Below are 26,642 nucleotides of genomic sequence, written 5' to 3'. Positions count from 1 at the left end.
GGGACTTGTAAACATGAAGTCATATGGACTGACAGGTTACTCATTCATTAGACTGTTTTAGTGACCTGTCATCTTGCATCATCAGTGCTACATAGTTGCAAAAAGCAAATGTGAAAATGTCCTAAGTGACTGAAAATACTGCACTTAACAGCACTTGAAAGATTTATTAATATTCGTTTTGATTTTAACGGAGAGCTTAGAAAACCCAGGAACAAATAGTTGAACAAATAATGCTGTAAGAAGCAGTCGAGTAGTCTGACTGCTACAGTAGAGTTCAGATTTGCTTGATTCTGGGGCTCTATAATGTCACAATACTTTATTCAGAATGAACAACAGTCCATACAGATGAGTGTTTTGTCACTTAATTGTGAACAAATCTTGTTTTTCGTCATTTGCTGAAACTACTGATGCTTTTGTTTGTCAATGGAGGACAGACTCCAAATAAATTTGTCTGGTTTGGCTGTGGGACATCAGTTATCACATAATGCTGGTCTGTGTTGCAATCTCGCCACAGAGTTATTTTAAATTAGATTGGAAACAGACGAAGACTAAATCCAAATGGTCCAAATCTTTATATAACAAATGTCTCACCAGCCAAAAGTATACACAAATGAAAGCTCAGCAGATTTTTACCTAATACATGGCAAGCCACAGTCATAATAGACAAGTTCTATACTTGCTAAACCCTCACTATGGCTGATATGTTATTTAAGTAGAATTAGTGGACTAATTCAACAGAAACTTTAATTGCATTCCCATCTTTTTAACACACACTTAATTTATGGCTCGATTTCAAAAGAAAACGCTGCTATAACTCTTTGGCCATATCAATCTTCCTTAAATAACATGACAAACAAGCTTACCGCAAGTAAAATTAATGCCAACATTATGGCATTAGTTGCTTACCCAGCCATGACGATGAAGAAGTCCAGCCTGTTCCAAGTGTCTCCCAGGTAACAGCGACGGCCAAAGATCCCAAGAGCCACCATCTTTACCACCATCTCCAATGCAAAGAAGATGTAGATGAATGCATCGAAGGCCTATGAGGTGACAGAGAGACAAAAAGAGAAAGTGAGAAAATATTTTAATTGACATCAGCTAAGCTGCTGTCAAAGCTCACTCTACATTTATGTTTTTCAGTTTTAGTTGATAAGGAGTAGACCTTCTAAAAAAAATGTAACACTTTTTGAGTTCACACCCTAAAGCGGACTCCCAGAGCTCACAGGACCTGTCAGATTATGTATTTTCCATCCAACTGCCCTTTTAAACACCACAAATTATGATCTAATAGCGCACAGAATAGGAGACTCGAGACTGATGTGCTCTTAATGTGAGGATGCTCTAGTAGTGACTATGAAATCACTGGTGGCTAAAGCTGGAGCCAAGTTTACTCCTAACGTTGTAATCTGAATGGCCTAAAAAAAAGCTAAATGAATGAGAATATGTGTCTATATTAATATATTACGACATATGGTGTACACCAACCCATAATGTACTATTTGAAACACAGGATAAGTAAGTGAACAGGGAGAAGAAAGTGGGTGAGATCCAGGTCAAACCTCAAAGAACACAAAGATGGAGAGAGAAGAGACAGTGAGAGAGAGACAGATGAGCTCATATCTTTGCCATGCCCCGCTTGCCTTATTATGTTCAGATTACTAGCTAAACCTCCTCTTGTATTTTCGGAACAAATTTCTTTCCTAGTGCTTTGCCCCAGGCTGTGTGACTGTGTTTGCTGCCTTGTTACATATTCCTACTGCACATAACTCAAGCTGCTACCTCTTGACACAGAAGACTTGGATATTCAAATATGCAATAAAGCTGCATGGCTGCTTGCTAAAAAGTCATTAGTCATAATCTGGATTTTAGATCATGACAAACCTTTTTTTCCATTGTTCCAAAACGGCCATACATTGTGTGCACACTATACTATTTGAAAAAGGATCTGTTTAATCTCAGTGCAAAATGCAAGAACACAACATCTGCAATTAAGGCAGCACAGGTAGCTTACAGTACAAGCTGAAGCTGCCAAGTTGACAGCTGTCCAAATATAAATATAAAGAAGAGATTGAAATGCTGAAGATACAGATTACAGATTTTCAAAGATCAAGAACTTTCTAGCTAAATGTTCCCTGTGGCTGCAGTTGGTTTGCCCTGAGAATAGTTTGTGCACTCAACAAATTAGACGGCACAAACCAATACACATGCTGCAATGGGAAAACAATTCTCCACAAGGTTATTACCTTTTTAGGGTTTCAGGCAGAAGTTAAATGACAAACTAGAGCCTTGACAATAAACCCACAGCAGTTTAGAAAACACTGATATGTGGTACATTTGGACTATCAGGAGTAATACACTTCAACTGGAGAAAAGAGATTTTTTCATGCTGCACTGATGAACAATTGCAAGATTGTGTTGTAGCTGCAGACCACAGTGAATGAGATGAATGTGTGTGTTAAAGTTTGGTGGGGATTTATTCATGTTGCAGTGTTGTTTCATCTGAGTCAGAAATAGCAAGTGTCAAAGATCAGATGAACAGCCAGTTTGTTCTACCAGTGTAGACATTGTCTGCACCATTTGTTATTTATAGAGATTAAGATATCTCAAACCCAGGAAGGAAATGAGTTGGTGCTAATTTGCCCACTTGCTTATAATTAAGAATGTACTTACAAGACTATAAGTATGTAAATTTGTGCTTTATTGTACTTATACAAGCAGGGGTTTGTGTGCACATACTATATGGGTATGACTGTGCCTTGTAATGCATTTAAAGCCAACATGTGTGTTCCACCTCTGCTCACTCACTCACTCACTGACACACACTATGTACCAAGCTGGCAGCATTCAATGGGAAAGATGCAAAGATCAGTCTCACATGCTGTTTAAATGATGTTTTGATAAATAATGCAGCCTGCACGCTTCACATGTAATTCGACATTGGCTGCACCAGTTGGATCCCTGTCGCGCTCCACTCTGAGTGAAAGGGGAATGAATTCATCATAGTTATTTGTCACTACCGCCAGCTTCCTTTTTCAGCCAGCCTATCAGGTTTGATCGCCAACATGATTTGTAAAGCGGTTGAGGCTGTCTTGTGATGGGCCCTTTCATGATTTGAAATAGGAGCTGGTTGTGGAAGCTACTTCACATGCTGTCATTGTGCCATTTATTTGGCAGGAGGAGCCGGTGTGGTAAGTAGGTCATCAGGATTGTGATGGTGGGCCATTTAAAATAAAATATGTATGTGCATCTTGTCTACTTGTGGAATGGGCCAATGACAAGAGTAATCAGTGTATAAATCCAAAGGCGCTATGAGGACAAATGTTCCCTTCACGCTCACTTACAAACAGGACAGGAAAAGAAATACTTAACACAGTCATTCAAGGTGTCTGTTTACTGGACATTTGAAGCCATTAAAAAGGTTGAACAGGTGCTGATTTGATGGTTTAATGGGTCCTGTCCTATCCAAATCCATTTTAGATACAAGAACAACTTTCCATTTCCAGATGAGTTCAAATGAGACTGTTACTGGAACAATATATTAAAAAATGAAAAGCTTTAGTGATGTCTTACTTGTTTTTATGTGCTTTCCTGTGCCCCATTCAATCAGATTTAACACCATAGACTGATTATGATGAGTAAAAAATAGCTGTTCACAGACTGTCAGGTTTATTTCTCCACAATCAGACAACCCTAAATTACTCTTATCCTCACGATGACTGGCCATGGAGATAGTTTCACTTCCATCTGCTGCTTTTGAGCTTGTTTGCCTCTAAAAACTTATTTATGATCTTCAAAGCAGTGAAAAAATACATTTGAGAAAAGATAAGTAGCTCCAGTCTTCGTGCTGAGCTAAGCTTTCATATTTACAGACATGAGAGGGGTGTCGATTGTTCAGCTTATATGTGGGAAGAAAGGCAAAAGGTGCATTTCCCCAAATGTCAAACTATTTGACTATCTGCCATCCTTTAAGATTGGTTGTATTTTTTCGGGATCGACAGAGGTCTCCTCATCCCCCTCCACCCTTGACTGAGGCACTGAAACCTTGAGGTCCAAGGCTCTACCTTGTTAGAAATCCCAATTCCACTACTGCATACAGATATCGGAACATATCCTGCGGTAATGTATATATTGTTTGTGGCTGTTACTTTGTCTCTTTCCTCCAGGAAGTGAGGTCGCCACACTGTATTTCACACTGGGCCAAAGAGGCATACGAGGGCCACTCTAACAACCTAAGCTCTGTCAGCAAAATCCCTCCTGTTACCATTAGCAACCACCAGAACAGGACCCCTCACACTACCTGGGGAGACAATATGCTTGTTAGAGAGACAAAGGATGGAGGGAGAGAGAGAGATAGAGATAGAGAGAGAGTGTGTAGGATGGGGGAATGGGGACATAGGGAGGAGTAAATGTGGTACTGAAAGGAGAGGAAGAGAGTTAGTGAAGCAGGAAGATGTGTTGCACAGTTTCAAAACGGCGGTGAATATTTTTCAAATCTCTGCACAAGGCAGAGAAATACCAATGAGATAAATAAACCTATTACAGTTTAGTCTGGGGGGGTGTTTATTGGATATGATAATCCACCCTAATGTGCTGTAGGCAAGTGAGATAGTGCGGGAACAACCAAACCAAACCAACAGTGAACACGTCAATGCAGATCATTGTAGACAGATTTTCAAAGTCAATGGAGATTAAAACCAACAAAAAGGATAAAGAGGCAGAATTTGGTCATCCTCGTCACACCTGAAATTGAGCCTGCCAAATTCCTTTCAATGAAAAAGCAATTACAATCCCAGAGGCTCAAACTCAAGTCTTCAGCCAGATGGAAAATTACAGTAGTAACACATAACCCACATTAGCACTACATGGCTTGCAAACGATGATGATTATGATGATTAACGATGACCTGTTACAGGATCAACCAGGTCCACGAGATAAGTCAAGCACATTAAAGCTATCGATCTACAAAGATTTTCCTGCTTTATGATTATTTATAGAATAACCAGTCAAACTCATGGGCAAGCTATATACATGTATGCAGTACAGCGGTATATTTATGGAGACAGCTGTGGTGTCAGAGTAATGAAACCAATAAAATCCAGATTTAAACAATAAATTAAATAAGCAGAAGTTATTTTATTAAAGCCTGTAGGTGAAACCTGTGTCGGCTGTGGCATTTGTGGTCATCCACAACCACAATTTCCACTGGTGGTGCTTGTCTCCACAAAATCACATGCGACTCCACAAGACTATATTAAAACAAACCAAGTCCCAATTCCCTGTTCAGAGTGTTGAGAGTGCAGCAGGAAATGTAAAGCTGCAGTGTTCGTCTGCATCGCAGCTTGAGGAACAGTGACAGTGAAGAGTGGTGAGTTGCTCTGAGTATATGTCAGGAAATTGATCGTTTTGTTCTATCACTTCAACAGTGCACTGACATGTTGTTCCTACAAACACAGCCACACACACACACACACACACTCACACACACTCACAGGGATCTACCATACCTGCAGTATCTGGCAGCGGTCCGAGGTGCAGTCGATGTTCTCACAGGGCTGGTACATGCCCAGTGTCACACAGTTGAGCAGGATCACCATGATGCTAATCCTCTCGAACCACGTATTATCAGGGCTGGAGTTAAGGAGCATAGCAGCTGAGGAGAAACGCAGAGCCGTGCACACACTGCAGTGGTCAAATAAAGGGTCGCTCACACATGGTAATGGATGGACAGGTGAACACAGGTGTTTCAAATCAAACACAATCTGTATGTTTTATAGTATGTGTTAGGAATATGACAGAACGCTGAAAATGAATGATGTGAAATATAAAAATCAACATTTATACACAACCATTAAACAGCATAATGACATCATATTTATAGTTGCAAAATATTTATGTAGTTGTCATTTAATGTTAAGACAACCGTTTTATGGCATTTTATCTTTTCATTAATAAATGTGTTTGTCTTTACCTCATTTACCTCAGTCATTACCTCAACTACCTCATTACTGTAAGTAACATTGTCTCATTATGTGTTATGATATGAACATTATGTCTCTATATTACCTGACTCTTGACTTGTTTCTGACTTTTCTTTCTTTATCCCTTTCTTTAAATCTTCAATCAGTTGAACTTCTTTACTTTGAACTTCCATGTTTATCTTCATCTCTCCTCCAAGTCTCTCCTTATCCCTTTATTTACCACCTAAATCTAAATCTATGTAGTTTTAGAAACCTGACTACTTACCTGTGATATCCAGCTGACGTTACATTAAGACGCAGCCTAACAGAGCGGTGAAAAACACACTGTACGAATGCCTTTAAGCTTGGCTACTTATAGCTGACTGTGGACTTTGTGGGCTTTTATCTTTATGGATTAAAATGACATGTGATTTAGTCAGTTTCAAAGCATCTGTGCCCTGCAAACTTTCAAACACACTGAAGGTTTCATGCCTGCCAGTGTCATCGTGTGGGGTGCGCTTGTTTTAAGTCCTGCGTTAAACATGTGGGCAGGTCCCGGTTCTGACCCAGTCCCAACACAGCGTATTGTATAGTCATGGCTGTTTTCAACATTTTATGATTATTTGGTTTGTTTGACCTATTATTTCTGCTACATGACTAGTGTCAGTCACAAAATCAGATCTGAGTACTATACTACACTGTGGCTTCTTTTTTTTAAATGGCATTGATAATTTCAAAAACATTGAGACAGATATTCTTTTCCAAGTATATTAAAGTAATAAACACAATTTTCAACCATTCTTCTCATCTTACAAAGCCACCTTGTCACCCTGCAGAGTGCTCCACCACCCGACGGCAGCGCCTGCACCATATCTACTGGTGCACAGACTGCACTTTTTTATCCCACTTAATTTCCCATATCTTGTGGGAAAATTGATCAATGAGTCTATCTATGTGCCTGTCTGGCTCACAGGATAATTTTCTGACCCTCCAGCTGCTTGGGTTTGTTTCTCTCTTTCCATAGTGCCTGCCAAGTTTCCCATTTTTGTTAATACGAGACAATTATTGTGTCATTTTCAATACTATGCTAACACAGATAAAATGAAAAAGGAAAATTTGCATACTAAATTTATATTGTGCCTGTGTACATGGGGGGTCTGCATGTGCGTGTATGTTATTATTACTGTCATGCAGTTTAAAAATGTTTCACAGCTTTTGACTTCTTTCATATCTTAAGTTGTCAGCATGTGTTCCTTTAGTTCTACACTCCATGCTCTTAAGTCTTCATTTTTTTGTCTCACTTTTTATATTCACACAATGAGCTTAAAGTCTTTTGTTGAGTGTGATGTGGGAAATCTGTCCGTGCGTGGCATGCATACACAGCTGCATGCAAGAGCTTCCACACTCTTGCCAAAGGCATAGTTAACTAGTTACAGTTACATCTTATATCAGTCGGTAACCTCTGATTGACCCTGCCTTGCACTGGGACACACTTCATTTCTCATTCAGCTGAATAAAAGATGGAACTTCAGAATGAAAAATACACACTTTTAAGAAAATCTCAACTCTGGACGCTTCGTGCAACACGGATACACATTTATACATGATTTCCTTATAGCCAGGGATCATGTGTATAACATCTGTGTTATTCATTTTAGCAATATGTCTCTCTTCTGCACACAGGTAACACAACACACACATACAAGCCATACTCTATTAATCTGTATGTCTCCCCATCACCTCTCCGCTGTCTCTGCTTTCTGTTAAGCACTACTCTCTGCGGGTAACACGGAGAAATGGGCAGAAATAATATCAGAAAGATGTTTGGAAAGAAATATTATTATGAAATCTGTGTCTTTTCTTCCCCGTTTCCTCATCTAACAACCAGCACCGTCTTTGAAACTCCTCTCCCTCGATACTGGTTAAATTTTCCCAGCTGTCGCCTCTGCCCCCTTTTTCTTCTATCTCTCCCTTTCCTCAGGTTTTCATACACTCCCATGTGTGACAGAGCAAATGATGGACAATTTTGCCCTCCCAGCAAAAAAACAAACGCGAACACTTTGGGACACATTATACTTGAAAAATCAATCAGGCCTGCATGTGTATAAATGTGCATGTATGTGTGTGTTTGTGTGTGTAGCACTCCCACAGCACAACTAAAGAACCTGCCCTGAGGTTCTGCACTACCAAAGCTGGAGTCAAAAACAGAGGCATGGTATGAACTTGCAGAGCAAGGAGGAACGAGACAGTCTGAGAAAATAAGTAAACACAAAAAGCATAGGAGAAGACTTGTTTGGGATGTAGCTATAAAGAAAGAACAAGACCGGGGACAGAAGCTATACTTTTTCACCCATACCTACACACACCTTCCTCTGTACTCATTTATTACCTGCACAACACGAGCCTTCACAAACCCTGTGGACTCCTCACCTTCAACCCATCAGAGCTAACAGTATCCGCAGCCTCTACATTGACACGTGAAGTGAGTCAGCGCCGGTTTGAGTTCAGTTTCTTTGTCATACTGACCCCGGACCTTTCCCTCCGCAGGGAAATGAAGCAGCGGGCGGCTGACTCACACCCAGCTGATTCCAGAGCACTAGCTGATGGCTGGTCATGTCACTCCCTAATCATGTTGGGAGGGCGCTAACCGAGTCTGACACAATGGATGCTTTGAGGAGAAAGGAAGGGAGACACGCTGTTATTGAGCTTTCAGCATTTAATTTAATTGTTCTTTTAAAGCTATTACTTGTGGGATCTTTACCCCTTACAATGTTCTCGTATCCACTCCGAGATGATCCAAGTGTGACTGAGGAGATTCAGCTTCTGTCTTTGTCTGTCTTTAGCGTCACGTCTTCTCTTCATCTGCTCTTGTATGTCCAATCTTCTTAGGATGTGGACAGGGCTTCCTCTCTGTCTTAACTCTCCTCTCATGTTTTCCCTCTTCTCTGTCTCTACCTATTTTTATGCCTGTCCGTCTGTGTCAGTACTGATTTCCGTCAGACACTTGTCCCCCCCATCCCTTTTCTCCCCTATTTTCCGACTTTATCAAGCGCTTTTTTTCTATTTTTGAGAAAACAATTCAGAATCCTATATGATTCTCTTTTTGTCTCTCTGTCTGGCAATGCATTCAAATATCAAAAGGCATGCAAGGCTGAGGAGCCCCATTTTGACCTTGTTTTTTTTTTTTTTTAGAAAAAGCGAATTATTTGAATGATCAAAATGTAATAGTCGAGAGGCTCCAATGCATGTCAAAAAACAATTTATTACCTGAATGCATTTCTTATTTATTTTGTTCCCATGAAAATTCTGTTTTCCTCGCTGGATACAACATCTAAATATTTTACAGTGGCAGTCCTGAAGTTGAGATTAACTGTAACATGGTGAATATTTAATATTTTGCCTTTTACCAGCCGGATGTTTATTTTTAGGATCAGCTTTACTGAGAAAAAAAACACAAACAAAACACACTGTGACCCGTATGCCAAACAGTTTTATAAGATGTCATAAGATATGATTATCATACTGTGAAACAGTGCATGTATATGTCAAAATTATTATTTATTCTTATGCTGTTTGTAAATGTTCTGTGACAGCCTGAATGGCAAGCTATACATAGTCTGGCATGAATACACAGTGAATAGCGATCTAACTGATTTTAATAAGAGCTTCTTCTCTAAGGCTGAGCAGGAAAAAACACCTTCACAAGTTGGCTGCAAGATAATAATTTGGCTTCCTTTTCGTGTAAATAATTTAAGGACCAAATTCTATTTTTGTATAATTCTTTTCTCTGCTGTAAAATAGTAAAAGCAGTGTGTGTGGTGTGTGTGTGTGTGTGTGTTTGAATGTGGGGATTTATATAATCTAATGTCTCTATTTAATGGATGCACCAAATCAAACAGCAGCACACGTGTGTGTGCTTGTTAAGAACAGGATGACTCACGTCTGAATGATATCTCTGTAATTTACAATAAGGCTTTACGACACAGCTCCCCTCCTTGTGCCCACGTGTGTGTGTGTGTGTGTGTGTGTGTGTCTATACGCGTTCCTGTAAAAACCCTCAGGATCAGTCTCGTTCAGAGTGAATCAAAATGACATTCTGCTTCTCACTGTGGCACTGAGGCCTGTGCCTGTCTGTATTCCCAACGAGAACACAAAATGATAGGTCACTCACTGTTACACGTGCGTGCACACACACACACACGCACACACACACTAAGCGGCAACCTGTGTGGCTGAAGCCAAGTGCCAAAAACTTTAATTCCTTGAGTGGCTGCTTGAAGCTGGCTATAGAACATTTCAACCTCCATGTTAAAATGTCCAACTTCACAGCGGAAATATGTTTGCAAATGTTTACAGCCTGGTCCAAAAAACGGTTTTGGTCTCTATAACTATTTTCACTGTTCATGACTCTCAACTGTAATGAGTGTAAAAAAAATGTTTAACTCACCCATTTAGATTATATTAAGGCTTAAATTTACACATAATTTACAGTGTGACCACTCTGACATGTAGGTGCCATTACAGATGGCTTATTCAGCTTCAAAACAGCGCTTCAGAAACCGATGTGTGACCTCACTCATGTCACTGAAATACACACAGATACATACACACACTTTGTTTTATTAAACCAGTACATACTACGTTCCTGCTCTTAACATAACATACACAAAACAGTCACACACACACACACACACACACACGCATCCTCCTCCACCATTATTTTTGTGACAACCACTGTCCCATCTAGTTTGGTGTTGTGGTATGTCAGTGAGAAGGGTCCCACCTGCTGATGGAAGAATCCATCAGTGTGGTTGAGCGATGCTCGGGTCAGCCAGTGTTTAAACTGATACAGAGTGTTTGCCTGCTGTCCTTGGCATCAGACAGTTGCACTATTGTTTTGACTCTGTAACTGCTGTTTTTTGCCCTTGCCTTCCTCTCTGCCTCTCTCTCACTCTCTTTTTCTCTCTCTGTGTCCCACTTCACGATGAAGTAATGGGCAGACTGCCAGGGATCTCCCCACGTACCTCACTCTTCTCTCATCCCTCTTTTTATCCCACTTAATTTCCCATATCTTGTGGGAAAATTGATCAATGAGTCTATCTATGTTCCTGTCTGGCTCACAGGCTGGTTTTCTGACCTTCCAGCTGCTTGGGTTTCTTTTCTACTTGCCTATTGGTCCACAAGGCTTCTTTTACCATCTTTCCATAGTGCCTGCCAAGTTTCTATTTTTTGTGCCTTAATATGTCCTGCTGATTCCAGAAACAATAAACTTACAGTCATAACACTCACTATTTCTGCAAACAGCTGTGTATATACTTATGTTTAACCTTTAATAATAACAGAAGGCTATGTGAGAGTTCATAATGTTCTCAACAAAGCCCTTCCCACCGCATACCAGTGCGTCAAAAGCTCTCCAGCCAAAGACATATGCATCGCAGAGCACCTAGAGTAACAAGCAAACAACCATCTTAAAAGCTTCAAGAAAATTGCAGTATACGTTGTGTAAGCGCTGCTATGCTTGTCTCAGCAAATGTAAACTTTGACTTTGCCAGTCCCGAAAAAAAGTTTGCTTATGCACTAATGTACACTTTCTGCCCCTCCCATTCAAAACATGATTTGAAAATCGAGGAATTATATTTTTCCTACGCACTAAAAATATGTCCTTGCTCAATAACAACATCGGCAGACTTTAAAATCAGAGCTTTGTCAAAATGAAACGGCTTTTTGAGAAGTGTATAACATGCAGTGAATAGAAATGGGTCTCAAATGTCCAAAAAACACAGATTTGGTGAAATATATAGCAGGTTAAAAAGTAGATTACTTTATACCCTGAGTATCTTGAAGTGAAATTAAAGTTACTATAAGGGATGAAGAGGAGATGCAAATGTAAGAGAGTAATGTCTTAAAGTGTAACTTGATACAGACATGCAGCAATCCTTCAAGGGTTGCCATGGTGTCTGTTGTCTTCACTGCCATTTTCTATCCAATGTGTTAATAGTAGCCCATAATTACAACCTCTGACTTACTGTGTCTACTCAGCTTGTTTCAACTTCTTTCCCGTTTTTATCACTGCTGTTTTCCTGTGCATATGTAAGTGAACGAAATGAAATGAGTGAATGATAAACGGCAGAGTAGTGACGAACAGCAAAGGGTTAAATCAAATCCAGCCTGTTTGTTATTACACTTTGCCTTTATCAAATTAAGTTTGCTTTTTTATTCAATCACGTCTCCAAAACGAGATAAAAGTTAAGAAATCGAATCAATTCAATTTGCTTTAATTTCATTTTTGTTTTTTCGTCACACACAAGGGCATGGAAGATTTGCTTCCAGCGTGAAAGATAAATGTAAGCATAACCGACCGCTCTGCATGTAGATGAGCATAAACCTGCACGTAATGCAGTGTCAGCATATGCAGCAAGCATATGCAATATGGAGGCATGTAGACAGTGTGTTTTAAAAAAAAAAATATGTCAATTAAAATATAGAAGTGGAGTACACATGTTTAATCTGGCCTTACAGCTTAGCAGTCGGTAGAAATAAAGGAAAACTTTTTCAGCAAACATCGGTTGTATTAAATGGCACTGACTAAAAACCTTTAGGCCGCAATTCAAATGCATATAAACAGTGGTGGTGCTTTCTCATAAATAATAACCAAAAAAATAAAGAAAATAAGCAATTATGAAACACTAACATAAGGGAGTGGACTCATTACAAAATCCAAGAAGATGCAATCTAATTTGATAATTGCACTCATGATTCATTTATCGCTGGCAAAATTGTCACATAATGTGTTCTGCTCTCTGCTGCTGCGAGGAGTGCTACTAACACACACACACACACACACACACACACACAGGCATATATAGCAACCCCCTCTCATACACAAACTTGCCGATGCACATACACGACACACATATGGTAAGTGGACAGAAAGAGAGGGACAGATGGACACAGTGCCAGCCACACAGTCTGACATGCCAAGCAGAGACCTGGAGCACCTCTCAAGACAAGCCTATGGCCCGTAACCAAGGCAACGGGAGCGGACGAGGCTGACTTCAGCCACTGAGACAACACAAAGTGTGTGTGTCAGTATTCATGTTTTTTTTGTTGTTGCTGTTTGTATGGGCACTTTTGCGTGTGGACAAATGTAAAATATATAGTTATTGTGTACAGGTTTGGTTATGCGCAGTGTCTGGATTTACAGACACAGGCTGGTTACATTTTTCATCCATATTTGAGCATTTGAAAGCTTGCGATGTGTGTGTGTGTGTGTGTGTGTGTCGGCATTTGTGTGACTGTGTATCTGTCTTTCTCCTCATATCAGCTCAGCACAGCAGGTGCCTTGCTCCAGTACATTGCTGCCACTAGTGAAGCCGAATGTATTGCAGACACCATGGGAAATATAAGCCAATACTTGCTGCACTTGTGTGCGCGTATGTGTGTGTGTGTGTGTGAGGTAGAGAGAGAGCGAGAGATAGAGAGAAAAAAAAAGAAAAAACGACATGACTCAGTGAGACGTAGAGGAGAAAACTGAAAGACAGACAGACAGGAGGCCGATAGAAACGAGTCAGGGGTGATAAAGGATGTTGGTTGGTGAAAAACGAGTATGAAGAAAAGGAAAAATAGATAAAGACTAGAGAGTTTGGTGGGTCACTAGATAGCAGTGCATGCAGTGTACTCACAAGCTATTAGTTTGAATCGACACAGGGTCAGAGGATTGGAAACCAGCGGACAGAGAGAGAGGGGAGGAAAAAGAAATGCGATGACAGGACTGTGCCGCTGACATCTGCAGGGACTAGTCAGACTCTGATGTGACAAGCGACCATCCTCACCATCTCTCCAACCTCCCTCCAGCCATCTGTCTCTCTCTCTCTTTCTGTGTCTGTAATGTATTCTAACTCATCACAAGTAAAAAAGATTACATTTGCAAAAAAAAAAGCTGATCTGTCAGCCATTACATAGCGGGTGCTCGTCGAGAAACACTATTGACAATCGTGTGCCTCCGAATGCAAGAGCTTTTTGAACCCCTTTAGTCTTTAATAGCAATTTGACTGATCGCATGCGGTGATACCATCTGCTCTGTGATCTGTTCTCCAACGTCCCACCTCCTTACACCCGCTACGACAGCAAGCGACGGTCAGGGGAGCAACAAACATTGTCAGCTTCTCTCTGCTTTATAGAGATCAGCGTAGCACCTGTTTGCCGTAGCACTATGGGCACTGAAAACAAGTCCTTCCAGTGGATAAATTAGCATTACAAATTGATGTTATGCAATGGATTGACAATGGGCTACCATGTAAATCTCTTACCCTTCATTCCTCTGTGGGTCTGTTTCACACTAGTTTGGTATCAGAGTGTGAAACACTTACAACACAGGAGGAGTATGCACTTTAACTTGAAGCCTGTGTCCCAATTCAGGGGCTGGATCCTCCTTGGTCTGCATTTCTGCACCAAATACATCATGGAGTAGCAGGATTGTCCCACTTCTTTTGACTGAATTTGGAGGACACAGGCCAGTGTTTCCCTAGCAAATTACATGTTTGTTTTTGGTAAGGAGTACCCAAATGCACAAAACTTTTGTAGTTTTTGAGGTTGGACTGTCTTATTTGAGGTGTTGGAAGTGCAAGTTCAGTCTGGCCTTCTAGTTTAAGGACCCACCTTCATGTTCCACTTCCTTTTCTGTACCCCATATGGGTTCATATTGTACTTTGGTCACTTTACAAAGAAGAAAAGAAAACTGACTGACAGAACAGACAGTCACACACAGTCATACGCCCAGTGACCCAGTTGATTTATGGACAGCAGGTGCTCACTCTTTCCATGTCAATCATCACATTTATATTATCCACCTTTATAAGATGTAATCTTTCCTACAAACCTTTATTTCAATCTGTGCATCAGCCCGTTTCATCGCTTGCTAGTTTCACAGCAGCAGAGATTAAAAGAGGGAAAAAGTGCAGCACAATCACGGGAATCAGGGAAGTGTGTAGCTTACAGAACTCCTGGGGATCCACATAATGCGACACAAGTCAGTGTGGAAATCCGTCCATATGGTCACATAATCTGTGTTCTCAGTTTCACAGAAAACTGTTGTTCAATTTACTAGTCTGGTCTAGTTATTCAGTGAACGCAACAAATGGATTTCTTACTTTAGTTAAACAATCCTAGATAGTAGTATATACCAGAATAATATGCTGTGTTGGGCTATTCTGTTTAATATGATTTCTGGTGAAAGAAAATACTTATATACACAAAGTAATTCGATCAATCTTGGAAGAACGCGTGCGATGCATTAACTATATCGAATTTCAGGTTTTCTTCTGAGTAGTACACAAACAACACCCTCATTACTCTCTCTGAACGGACAGAAGAGAGTGGGGATAACAGAGATCAGAAGGAAGGGATGGGGATGAAGAGGATCTGGTTGAGAAGGGAAGTGTAAGCCCCCCCATCTCTCTCATCTCTTCATCCATATTTCAACAGGGGCCTAATGGGCTGACATGATCCCTTGTTACAAACAGAGGGAGAAACGACTAAAGGCTCCCTAAGAGAGGGAAACAAGACATTGGGGCTGTGACAGATATTAAAAGAGAATTCCACTGTGATCTGAGGTTTTGCTCTTTTCTTTACAATTTCCATTCATTTGACTTTTTTGATAATTTTTACATGCGCGTTGCTGACAGCTGAAGATAATTTCAACAGAGTTTGTTATTCCCATGAGAATAAAATCTAATTTTAAAATGAGAATTATATAGATATATATTCTGTCATTGAATAAGAATACCCCAAAATCAATTCTGAATCACAAAAGACTTTCACCCAGATCCCTTTCACCAGGCAGCATAAATTTAGCCTTAAATGACTGAAGAACTGAAGTGTATATTCACCAGCCACTCAATATGACATATAGTATGAAAGATCTCTTTCATTCTTACACAAGCATGATTGCCTGCTCTTCAAACCACGCGGGTAAGGCCTGAACTTTCAGATTTTCTCTTCACTTTTTGCGTGTGTGTCTTTTCTCTCTCTGGTAATCGATTTCCTCGTGATTGGTTAGGCTCCCTGAATATACGACTCTAATTGCAAGCATGGAGAGTGGATCCCTGAGCTTCACAGGTGTTTCATGAAAGGAGAACAAACAAGCCGAGAGTAGCACGGTAGATGAATGAGGCGACATAGAGTGGGAGTGAGTGCGAGAGTGAGTGAGACAGAGGGAGAGAGACACTAAGAACAAAAAGAATTATTAATAGGTTGTGATCCTGCCATTTGTGATGCAGATTTTTTAGCCCAAAGGTGAAGGTTTTTCTGTCTTTCTCTTCCTCTCTGTTTATTGTTCTTCATGCTTGATTGTATGCTGATATTGTTGTTCAAAGCAGACCTAAAAGAGGGTATCTCTAGGGTAGGGTATCTCTTCATAGAAACTTGACATAAGCCTTGCACAGTGGTACTCAAGTGAGTTTTTACCTCATGAACTGCAATCAAGTTATGTCCATCATACAACATAATATGGATTCTGACTTCTAAGTAATGAATCATAAACATTGGCTGGTTGCAGATTGGCACCATTAAGACAAAGTGAACAGTCCAGCCTCCTTCCTGTGTAAACTTGAAGCTGTAGTTGTTGAAGAACTTGTATTTTATCAGGGAATCGAATAAGACAGCACCATCTGCCCCAAACACCTACCTACAACTCCTGGTGGTGCAAAAATGTAATGCTTCATTAACCCAAGAAAAAACTAACAAAATGTTGCTCGTGAAAATAACCCAGGCAGCGATTACAAGTCTTACCACAATTGGTAGTTGGACAAACAAATTAGTAGTAGTAAGTATGTGTACACATACAGGAAATTTAACAGCCTTTTTAATGTACTTATACTTACACAAAAATACACATGCAGCTGAGAAACAGAGCTGGGTATAGGTAACCAAGTGGGTGATAACATTTCGAAGGGACAGGGTTAAAGATTTGTTTGAACATGCTGAGACACCCGGAGTATCCACCAACAGACATACCCTCAGTCTACCTGCTGTACCTTGTTTCCTCATTGTCATTAAGTAATCCACAAGTATCAGGATGATGGAGGAATCATCCTGTTTGACAACCTGATGCAGTTTATGTCCAATTAAGGTCATGTACCTGGGTCAAACCTGAATGGTTTAGCTAAACGTTGATGTCACAATGACAGCCCTAACAGGCTCAAGCTGTATATAATGTTTATTCCATGTTCACTGTCATAGTACAAGTACATTTAAGGGTGATGGATGATGGCAGTCAGAGGATAACCAACGTGATTCATCCCGAAGGAAGCTTGAAGGTGTGTAGCAAATTTCTTGGCCATTCAATTGTTGAGATGATTCATTCAAAACCAGAAATGTGAACCTCATGGTGGCACTAGAGGAAATGTCAGTGGACCACCAAAGTTATTAGAGTTTATTATCTGGGAATCATGACTTTCTGTACCAAATGTTGTGCCAATCCATCCAGTAGAAGTAAAGATATTTCACAGGGTGAGTGAAGTATTCAAACCTTTGGTGCTACTACAGAAAAAGTCAGAAGGTCACCAAAGTCATTTGGACTCATCATCTGGGCTCATTAAATATCTGTACTAAATTTAATAACAGTCCATTCAATAGTTGTTGAGACTTTTTAGTCTTCAGCAAAGTGGTGCAATTTAACATCCCTAGAGCCATGCCACTAGCATGGCTAAAACTATAAAAGTTTTAAAAATGATTTTGTTTTGTTATTGCTACAAATGAAAATAATAATGCAAGATTTTTTACAAAGAAAGGAAAATAGTTTGTGCTTTAGAGGGCAGAAATTGTGTAAACCTCCAGCTTTTTTATGAATTGTTTTCCACTATAATCATATATTGATATTTCCTTTACAGAGATGGAACAACACTTGTAAACGCTGCACTCTATTGTAGAGTCTCAGAAATGCTATGTGGCATTTACTATATCCACAAATGTGTTATTGTAAATCAGCACAGCCTGCTCTGATCCGAAGATGATGCCAAGGAAAGAATTGCTATTGTGGCCTAAATTTTACCCCAGGCTCAGTAGAGCTGCTGTGACAGCTCCCACTCAGCTCTGCTCTTGCAACAGTCTGTCTACCAGCCCCAAAACACCAAAGTAGTCACTTCCACCTCCTCTAGTAGAAGCCACGAGGCACGCTGGCTCAGGGATACAGGGTGACTGACAGCAACATGACTGACAGACTGAAGGCCTCCTGGGTTGTGTGTGGACTAAAACTCCTCTATCAAAAGAAATTGTGACATAAACTTAACTTCCACTTTCAACTTGCAGAAGTGAACTATGTACTGATGAATGCCAATAGTCACTCTTGTGTTTACCGTGTTGTACAATGATCTTTCAGTTTGAAATCTACTATGCGTTATTATTAGTATTATACACCGACATGCAAGAAGTAAATAGACACCTGCATTCAAATTCAAATTAAAGGTGTCTATTTACTTTTAACATTTAACAATAAAATGAGACTCACAGAGGTGGAAAAATATCCACACACACAAACTTGCTCTATGTCCTTGTTTCCTCTGACCTTGATTTTCTGCTCACCGTTCCTCTCTCCTATCTGTTAAGTTATGGGAGTGCCGACTTTGTGACCCTGCTTTCTGTCCATATACAATTTCTGCTTGGATGATAGGAAACAGTTTTTATCATTTACCTTGTTTGAGGCTGAGAGAAAGGCTTGTGAAAGTCAAAACACACATGGACACATTCATGTTTACCTGTGTGAGACACACAAACTGAATACAGTTGGTATATACTTGTATACTTGGTTGTGCATTGACTCATCAAAGCAAACCTTTCAATTAATATGCAATTATTTGCTATCCTCCAACCAGACTTCCCTAAAAACTAAACTAAAAAAAGCCAATAAACTGACTAAATATGTTTCAGAAAGCCCCTTAATGGTGAAATTCCATTAGTTTTTCTCAAGTCTGTCATTTGGTCTGTTGAAAGCGGCAATGTGCAGGCGCCCACACAAACACAGCTCCTCATCGAGTGCATCACCATAAACCACAATACTATATTTTATTTTTCTCAGTTGGTTCACTTCAGAAAATTCTGATTGTTTCTGTTGCAGCAATTGTGGAAGAAACACTGCTGGCTGGTCCAGTAGTTAGTTTCCAGGGCGTATCCTGTTTGCGTTGCACTAAGTGGTTTTGTTCTGACTTGGATTTGTTATTTTTCTGCAAGTTAACTTTGTTTAGAACTTCTTTGTTAAGCACTTTAGAGGGTGAACAAAGTACTTTAGCAAGGCTGCTGAGTCTACACACATTATTCTCTTACTGTCTCTACTCCAGTCCTTCATTTTCTGTCCTTATCAGACTACTACAATATTAATCCACATGTGCTCCAAGACTGAAATGAAGTAGAAGAAGGGACTCAATAATGCATAGCACCCTTTCTGTATTGCTACCTTCAGGTGAAGCATGTACAAAATTAGGCCACTGAAATTAAGAGCAAGCTTGGCTGGCTAAACGAAGTCTAAGTTTACTTTATAACTGGATGTGAAAGTTTAGTCCTGGTGCAGTTGTTTGGAATAAGTTTTGTCTTTATCTTGAGTGTGTGTGTGTGTTTGGATTGGTGGCGATAGTCTCTTGTAGGCATGTCAGCACAGCAGGAGAGCCAATGTTCCTGTCTTTATTAATTACTACCTGACACACACACACACAGTCCGGGTCACACATACACACACTTGCCTGAACATACATACGCAGATCTCCATTAAGCTACTCCACAAAATGCACACGATTACATTTTGATTCTAACACACACCTGTCTACAGCAACATCCCCTCCTTTGTTTTTTGCAGTAATTCACATCTCACCACATGCACCCCACCTCCACACACATAGATAGCTGCAATAGGGAGCTACTAATTTGTCCCCATATCCCCTCTGCACTTACTACTTACTTATGCTTGGTTAGGCCAGAAAGGACATTGAAGAAGCAGATGAAGCAGAATGACGAGCCAAGCTGCTAGCCTCGACTACAGGCTGCTTACATGACCTGGTAAAAACCAGAAAGCAGACAGCATAATACTATATATACATACGGAGTCCAGATCTGTTCCTGTTTTTCTCTTTGAGGCCACATAACAACGAGTTTTTCTGAAGAGAAAAAACATGTCAAACTGCATATTGGCTATTGTATATTGCTCACAACTCTCATTTGTTGTGCTTTTAAATTTCTCCACAGCGCCGACCCTCATTCACGTTTTCATTACTGTCATCATAAGAGACAAAACGGCCATTCTTTCATTTTAATGTGCCTGATAATCAGCCTACTTTTGAAGGGCACAATGTGAGCACAGCTGCCAAGTCTCCTTGCCAGAATGCTAACGAAAACAAAATGATAACAAACAAAAAAAAGAAGGGCAGGAGATTTGCCAGTGGGTTTACCTACTAAACATTAGGATTAAGCATTATGCAGTGGTGAAATAACAGTGCAGTTTACTTTTATCTTTTTTTATTTTATGAACAGTTTGTGAGCGAGTCCTTGGGGCAGATGGGAACATTAGGCAGTTAAGGTGGATGCAAAATGCTCTCTGGACTCTCAGCCATCAAGATGCCCTTGTACAGAGCATGTAATCATAAATGGCTTAAGTTATGCTGTTCAGTAGTATCGGCACAAGCGTGTGTCTGAACCGAGCAGCTCCCATGTGCAGCTGTGGGGCTTACATCATTATAAATCATTAAACTGAAGCATATTCATCATCTATAGTGCCCAATAAAACAACGACAGAATAATACTTCTGCAATAATTATTCCACCAATGCCATTATTGACCTGTCTGACTTGAGAGCGATGGGAAAAATCGAGTAACTGTGAGCTAGGACAGAAATGCGTGCAAAGATGTGTCTGCAATCTTTGCCGACCATTCCAATGAAAATAACAGGGTTCCTCTTTAATCTCATGTTCCAACTTCAAAAATGGCAGCAGCAGCAAACTCGTAACACTGTGACACAAAATCGAAGATGAAGGAACAAAAGAACTTTCTCCCCTTCATCTCATCATTTGTTTAAATAGCAGCAATTTCAGTCATGCGATTGGTTTATCTCTTTTCCTCTCTTCCTCTCTCAGGCAGTTTCATCCCTCTTTAGCTGCGCTGGGGCTAAATCCTCCCTTGAGGCGATGTCAGAGTTTGTGAGGGGACAAGAGAGAGACAAGCTGTGTGTGTGTGTGTGTGTGTGTGTGTGTGTGTGTGTCAGTATCTACAAATGTTTCAACCACTATGCAACATTTTCAAAAGCAGTCATCTGTAAAAATCATTTTTCAGGTCTCATACATACACCTGTATATTTAAATATTAAATACATGTAAATATTGAGATCACAAGTTCAGGTGGCTGTCATGATTTCCATTATAAATTATCTATGGAAAAATAGCAAGCAATGCCTACAAGACATTAAAAAAAAGACAGCATTGCAATGCAGGCTACATCAGCTCACCGGTTAACTGAAGCATAACCAAGGTCAGTCTTTGCAGCCCAACTGGTTCCATTGATATTAATAGGCACTGGCAGTGACTGCACCCTGTGGGATCTCATCTCTGCAGGTTAGCAAGCTCAGGTATGGCCAAGTGCAACATGCACAAGCACACACAAACACACTCGGACACAAGGACAACGGAACAGACATGCTAAGATTCGGTGGCATAGACATGCACACGTTCATGCATGCTTTAACGCACACACACACAAGGCATACAGAAGCAGTGGGGAGATGCAACAGTGGAATTAGTAGAGAAAAACACAATAAACACATAGTACATTATCTATTTCTCCACTATGTTGCCAGTCCATTGATGTATAGAACCACTAAACACACACTGCAGGTGGGATCATTCAAACCCTTCTGCTTTTCTCAGTAGGTACTACTTAAAATGGATGAGCTGTTGTTTGTTCATGTGAGTGCCATGCATATACCTCATTTCTAATTTCAATAAAACACTGTTGTCCCAATCGACCATCTACTCACTGACTTGCTGATTGCTCACTGAGTGATGTATGTCACACTGACACTTTGTCTCCTTTACTTTAACACCCTCTTCCATCTGACTTTGCTTTACAGATGGCTAAAGTAATTGAATTGCAAAGAAACAGAGACGCAAGAGAAGAAGAGTGACGAAGCTGGGCAAGCGAGAGGAAGAGAGGGAGGGAGAGATTAATCACATGTGGCAAGGGAGTAAATTCAGCACATTACTAAGAGTTACTCACACATCAGCAGCAGGTCTGTCTTCTCATTAATGCCAGCCTAAAGAAACATCTCTGTCCGAATCCACTGTGTTTAGTGTTTAGGTTCATTTACATTCTATGTTTAATGAAGAGAGTTATTAGTGGACCTTAAATAAGTACACCAATGATATTGATTCAATATCTGGATATCTTACGTGTTGCTTACAATGTTTGCTTTGGCTCAAGCCGGACTACATCTGCCGATATGCAAGTAATAATATGATGTACAGTAACCTAATGATCACATACAATTTCCTGGATGTCTGATAATCTTTCATGACTCATAACAGCAGCTAATATATTGTTTTTAACCCGAAGTTGCAGAGTAGCAGGAGACCCTTTTTTGATCCTGATGAGTGTTTGCAGTTCTTCCACGCAAGCTGCATACAGCCCCAACGACCTTCACCAGGAAGGTAGGGCAACTTGTATTTTGCCTGTGAGTGCACAGCAACAACTGGAGTCAGCTCTGATAAACATTTTAACATTTTAGTCCATCTTCTTGCAGGATGGCCTAAAATTGCTGGATTTTGGTGGTACGAGAACAGAGTTTAGTGTTTTTTAGGATTAAATCAAACCCGAAATAAATAAATTAAAGTGGATATAACACTCTTGGGTACACACACCAAAAACAGAAGGCATGTATCATGAAAGGGAAAGCCATTTACAGTATGTACAGAGCCACACAAACAACCAGAATCTGCAAATTACCTGTCTGGTCTATAAACCAATATAACAGGCACTCACACTGGTACTGGCCTTGGGACTGTACAAGGTCCTGTAGAACTGTAGGCATGTTCTGATCAATAACTTACTGAAGCACTAAATGATGTGGGGCCATGGCCAGAAGGGTGCAAGGTACGATTGAAGTGTGTGTGTGTGTGTGTGTGTGTGTGTGTGTGTGTGTGTGTTGATAATACGGTGAAGGGTCCCTCATTATCCCTCATGTTCCTGCCACATCTACAACACACAACAAAATTAGCACGCATGTGGTCACCTGTCCGTGTGACATTAAACAGTCAGTCCAATGTGAATTGTGAAACACGGGCTGAAGAAAATAATGAAAGATGATGAGGGATGAGGAACGGGAGTGAGAAAACGTGTAAGTGAAACAGATGGAGTGAAAACAAATGTATTGTGATAACATCATTTACACAGTGCTTGGCGGCTCTCTAGGGGCCCTGGCTGCCTTTGCACTCCCTCTCACATTTGTTTGACTGGGAAAATGGCCAAAAGGATGGGCCAAAAGGACACGCACTTTCTTTCTCTCTCTCACACACTCTCTCTCTCCCTCCCCTGCCAGGAGACTAAATTGTGCAGAATTGTGCTGTCAAGTCTCATTTGTGAGAGAAATAGCACACTGGTTATTACTTGAAGACAACAGGTTGGTAAGTTCTGATAAATCATCTTATTTCTAGGTATAGGTTTAGATCATAATATATGTACTTTTAGAGATGTAAGCTGTTTTGTGCATATTCTATCATTGTACATACAAACACACACACAACTGACCCTAATAGGAACCTTAACTGAGGTTATCAGCGGTCTTTAGATGGTAAACAAGAGGTGACATGTCAGCCGTTTTGCTCAGGCAAAGGTGAGGGCAGAGGGTCAACCCAATAAAGCAAACTGTGGGTAAAAACATATTTTTTATTTTTTTCTGGGTCAAGGTTAGGTCAGCATGCCTCACCTCATAGTTTGGCTGAGTCTGAAACTGTGAGGAAAATAAAGGAGAGTAAGGTGAGGGATGAAAATATTCATTTTGTTTTAGTCACATGCAGCACAACCGTCTTATTTTCTTTATTCATCCATTTATTTTGCTTTTCTCCTTTCCTTCCCAAGTTAGTAGTTCACAGCTCCTCATTTGTGTCATGGTTCCTGTTGCTTCTAACTTGGCCTGGAGAAGGGTGTGAAATGCCATGTGTCTGTTCCCACACACATGAAGTCACCAGACGACACTAAGCGTGTAACACGTGCAGAGCTTCATGCCATCTCCAGCAGTTTCTCCGCTTCCCTAAAGAGATGCCCTGACAGTAGGAATCTCTGGTGACACACAAGACCGAGACACAATCCCCTGCTGGCTTCCCAGGCTTCTTCAGAAGCTTTGTCTTGGCCAACAACCATACATGACAACCGTATGAAAGTAGCAGGTCTTTTCTTTTTTCCTCTTGACGTACCATTTCCCCACATCTCCTTGTTTATTAATCCTCTATACCTCCTTTCATCCTTTCTTTTGTTTCACCATCTTCCCTCCCTCCTCTCCCTTTGAACAGTTTGTCCCTCTCTGAGCTGATACCATTTGAGCTGGTTGCAGTTGTGTCAGTGAGTCAGGCGCTGATTCAGTTTCATGACAGTCTACAGAGTTTTAGAAGAAACCTACCAACTCAGCTTCTTGGGGAGTCTATGTGTATGTGTGTGTGTGTGTGTGTGTGTAAGTAAGTTGAAAGCTGGTCTTTAATGACCTAAGCCCCAAGGCTCATTTGAGCTGCAGATACCAGCAGTCAACTAATATCCAAACATCTGGGTGGTCACACATATGCACACAGATACACACACACAAGGGCTGGGCTTTTATCATTGGCCAGGGGAAAGGTTTTAGCATCCGCCCTGACAGATGCCACCCACGCGTCAACACACACACACACACACACACACACACACACACCACCACAACCACAGTCGCTGGAAAAACACTGGAGAAGGATTTAGACTGAGTATGATCCATATATGTGTAACATATATCTGACAGCTAGGATTATGTGTATATATGAGAGAGAGAAGAGCGAGGGAGAGTTGAATGTATTTCTGTGTGTGTGTGTGTGTGTGTGTGTGTGTGTGTGTGTGTGTGTGTGTGTGCATGTGTGCGAGACAGTGACAAAGCAGGGCCATTTCAGCAGGTCCCCAGTGGTCACTAACACTTTCCTCTCCCTCTACATGTCTTTTTTACTCTTTGTTACTCCCCCTGTCTCAAGCAGCGGCATTCTCCCTGCACCCAGGAGAGAGCAAGGGTCACTGGACAGAAGTCAGGCATATGTCGGGGGGTCAGTGTTGAAAGTGTGTGTTTTTTTGATATATCAGCTTTCCACCAGGTCAAGGCGTGCAGGTGAAATCACTAAATCGCCAAGGCATGAAGCGAGTCCCGACTGACCTGAATTTATCGTACAAAAGACTCTATGCCCCTGCCCTTTCCATGAAACTCACATCTCCTCAATCATTCATCACTTCAGAGAAGAAAAATAAAGATGTTTAACATTCAACTGAATATTTTCCCCACATCTTTAGAGTTAAGCAGACGTTGATATTTTGTCATCGCACTGCGCCTCCCACACATTTTTCATCACTAATGCATTATTGGAAAGTAGACAACAGATATTTATATACACGTCTTGTACAAACTAGGATTTCCAAAAAGGATCTTTATTTCCAGCCGTGTTTCAAACCCTTTTTGATTTGTTTGAACCATTCTTGGAAAACTCAAGACCAGCACAACGTTGACATTAGTCTGGCTGGACCCATTATCACAATTGTCTTGGTTTAGCACTAAGCATAGCGATGGTGTCCTTGCAAGAAAGTGTCAGAGGGATCTTTAGGTGGAACTTTTGCACAAAGGGAAGCATTATGACTTTGCTTTCTTTTCTATTCTATTACAAACTTTTGACTATATGACTTTTACTCTAGATGCACGCAGCCATAGTTTGCATGTTTTTTCCAGGTGGTACCCTATTTGGTATGAGATCTGTTTTTTAAAGATTCCTGCATGTGGTCCATTTATAACTTCATTTAGTCTCTCTTCCTGTTACTAAGACCTTTTTGTCTTTTTTTGTCCTGATCTCGGTGCTACTTTGCCCTCCCTCCCACTCCCTGTCTCTCTCCCTTTCACTGTGGAAGAGGTCTGAAGTTGCAGTCACCAGAGCAATTAGAGACTTCATGTTCCTCCTCACTGTCAAGAGGAGGCACACATACACACACATACACACATGACACACATACAAACGCACACACACACCCCCCCCCCGTCCTCTGCCGTCCTCTGTACTGACAGGCACTGGGCAAAAGTTCACTCTGCCACTGTGCTAACTATCCCCCTCTCTCTTCCTCTCTCTTTTCCTCCTTCACACTGTCTTCTTCTCACGCTCTGCCTTTTCAAGAAAAGTGCTAACTAGCAATCTATCACTTCTTCCCCTTCTCTCTCTCTCGCTCTCCGAGGGCTATCGTCTCTTTCGTCTCCGTCTTTTTTTTCCCCCTTTCTGTTTCATCTGTCTTTCACAGAGAAGTTACAAGCGTGTCCTTCACACAGTGTCATGCTTTTGTAGCTCTTACTAAATCTCCATCCCTCCCCGTGCATCCGCACAATAATTACTCATTCTCATCCACCAGCTTCATCTTTCTCTCCCTACCCCCTTCTTTTCATCCTTTTATCTT

The 26,642-nt window shown here is 40.7% G+C and overlaps 1 protein-coding gene across 2 annotated transcripts in view; it reads right to left on the bottom strand.

The window, feature by feature from the left end:
- cacna1ia (calcium voltage-gated channel subunit alpha1 Ia) overlaps positions 1–26,642 on the bottom strand; it is a 131,160-nt gene that overhangs the window by 58,085 nt on the left and 46,433 nt on the right. For both annotated transcript variants that reach the window (XM_019269762.2, XM_019269761.2), the window contains exons 3-4: positions 5,505–5,616; positions 907–1,040 (exon numbers count right to left, since the gene is read on the bottom strand). In XM_019269762.2, the coding sequence (XP_019125307.2) occupies positions 907–1,040; positions 5,505–5,616 (246 nt within the window). The remainder of the gene's footprint in view (positions 1–906; positions 1,041–5,504; positions 5,617–26,642) is intronic.

The sequence above is a fragment of the Larimichthys crocea genome, chromosome XII, assembly GCF_000972845.2.
Source record: "Larimichthys crocea isolate SSNF chromosome XII, L_crocea_2.0, whole genome shotgun sequence".
Taxonomy (NCBI): Eukaryota; Metazoa; Chordata; class Actinopteri; family Sciaenidae; genus Larimichthys; species Larimichthys crocea.
The sequence above is the reverse complement of the archived record's forward strand: the minus strand, read 5'-3'. Positions and strand labels throughout refer to the sequence as shown.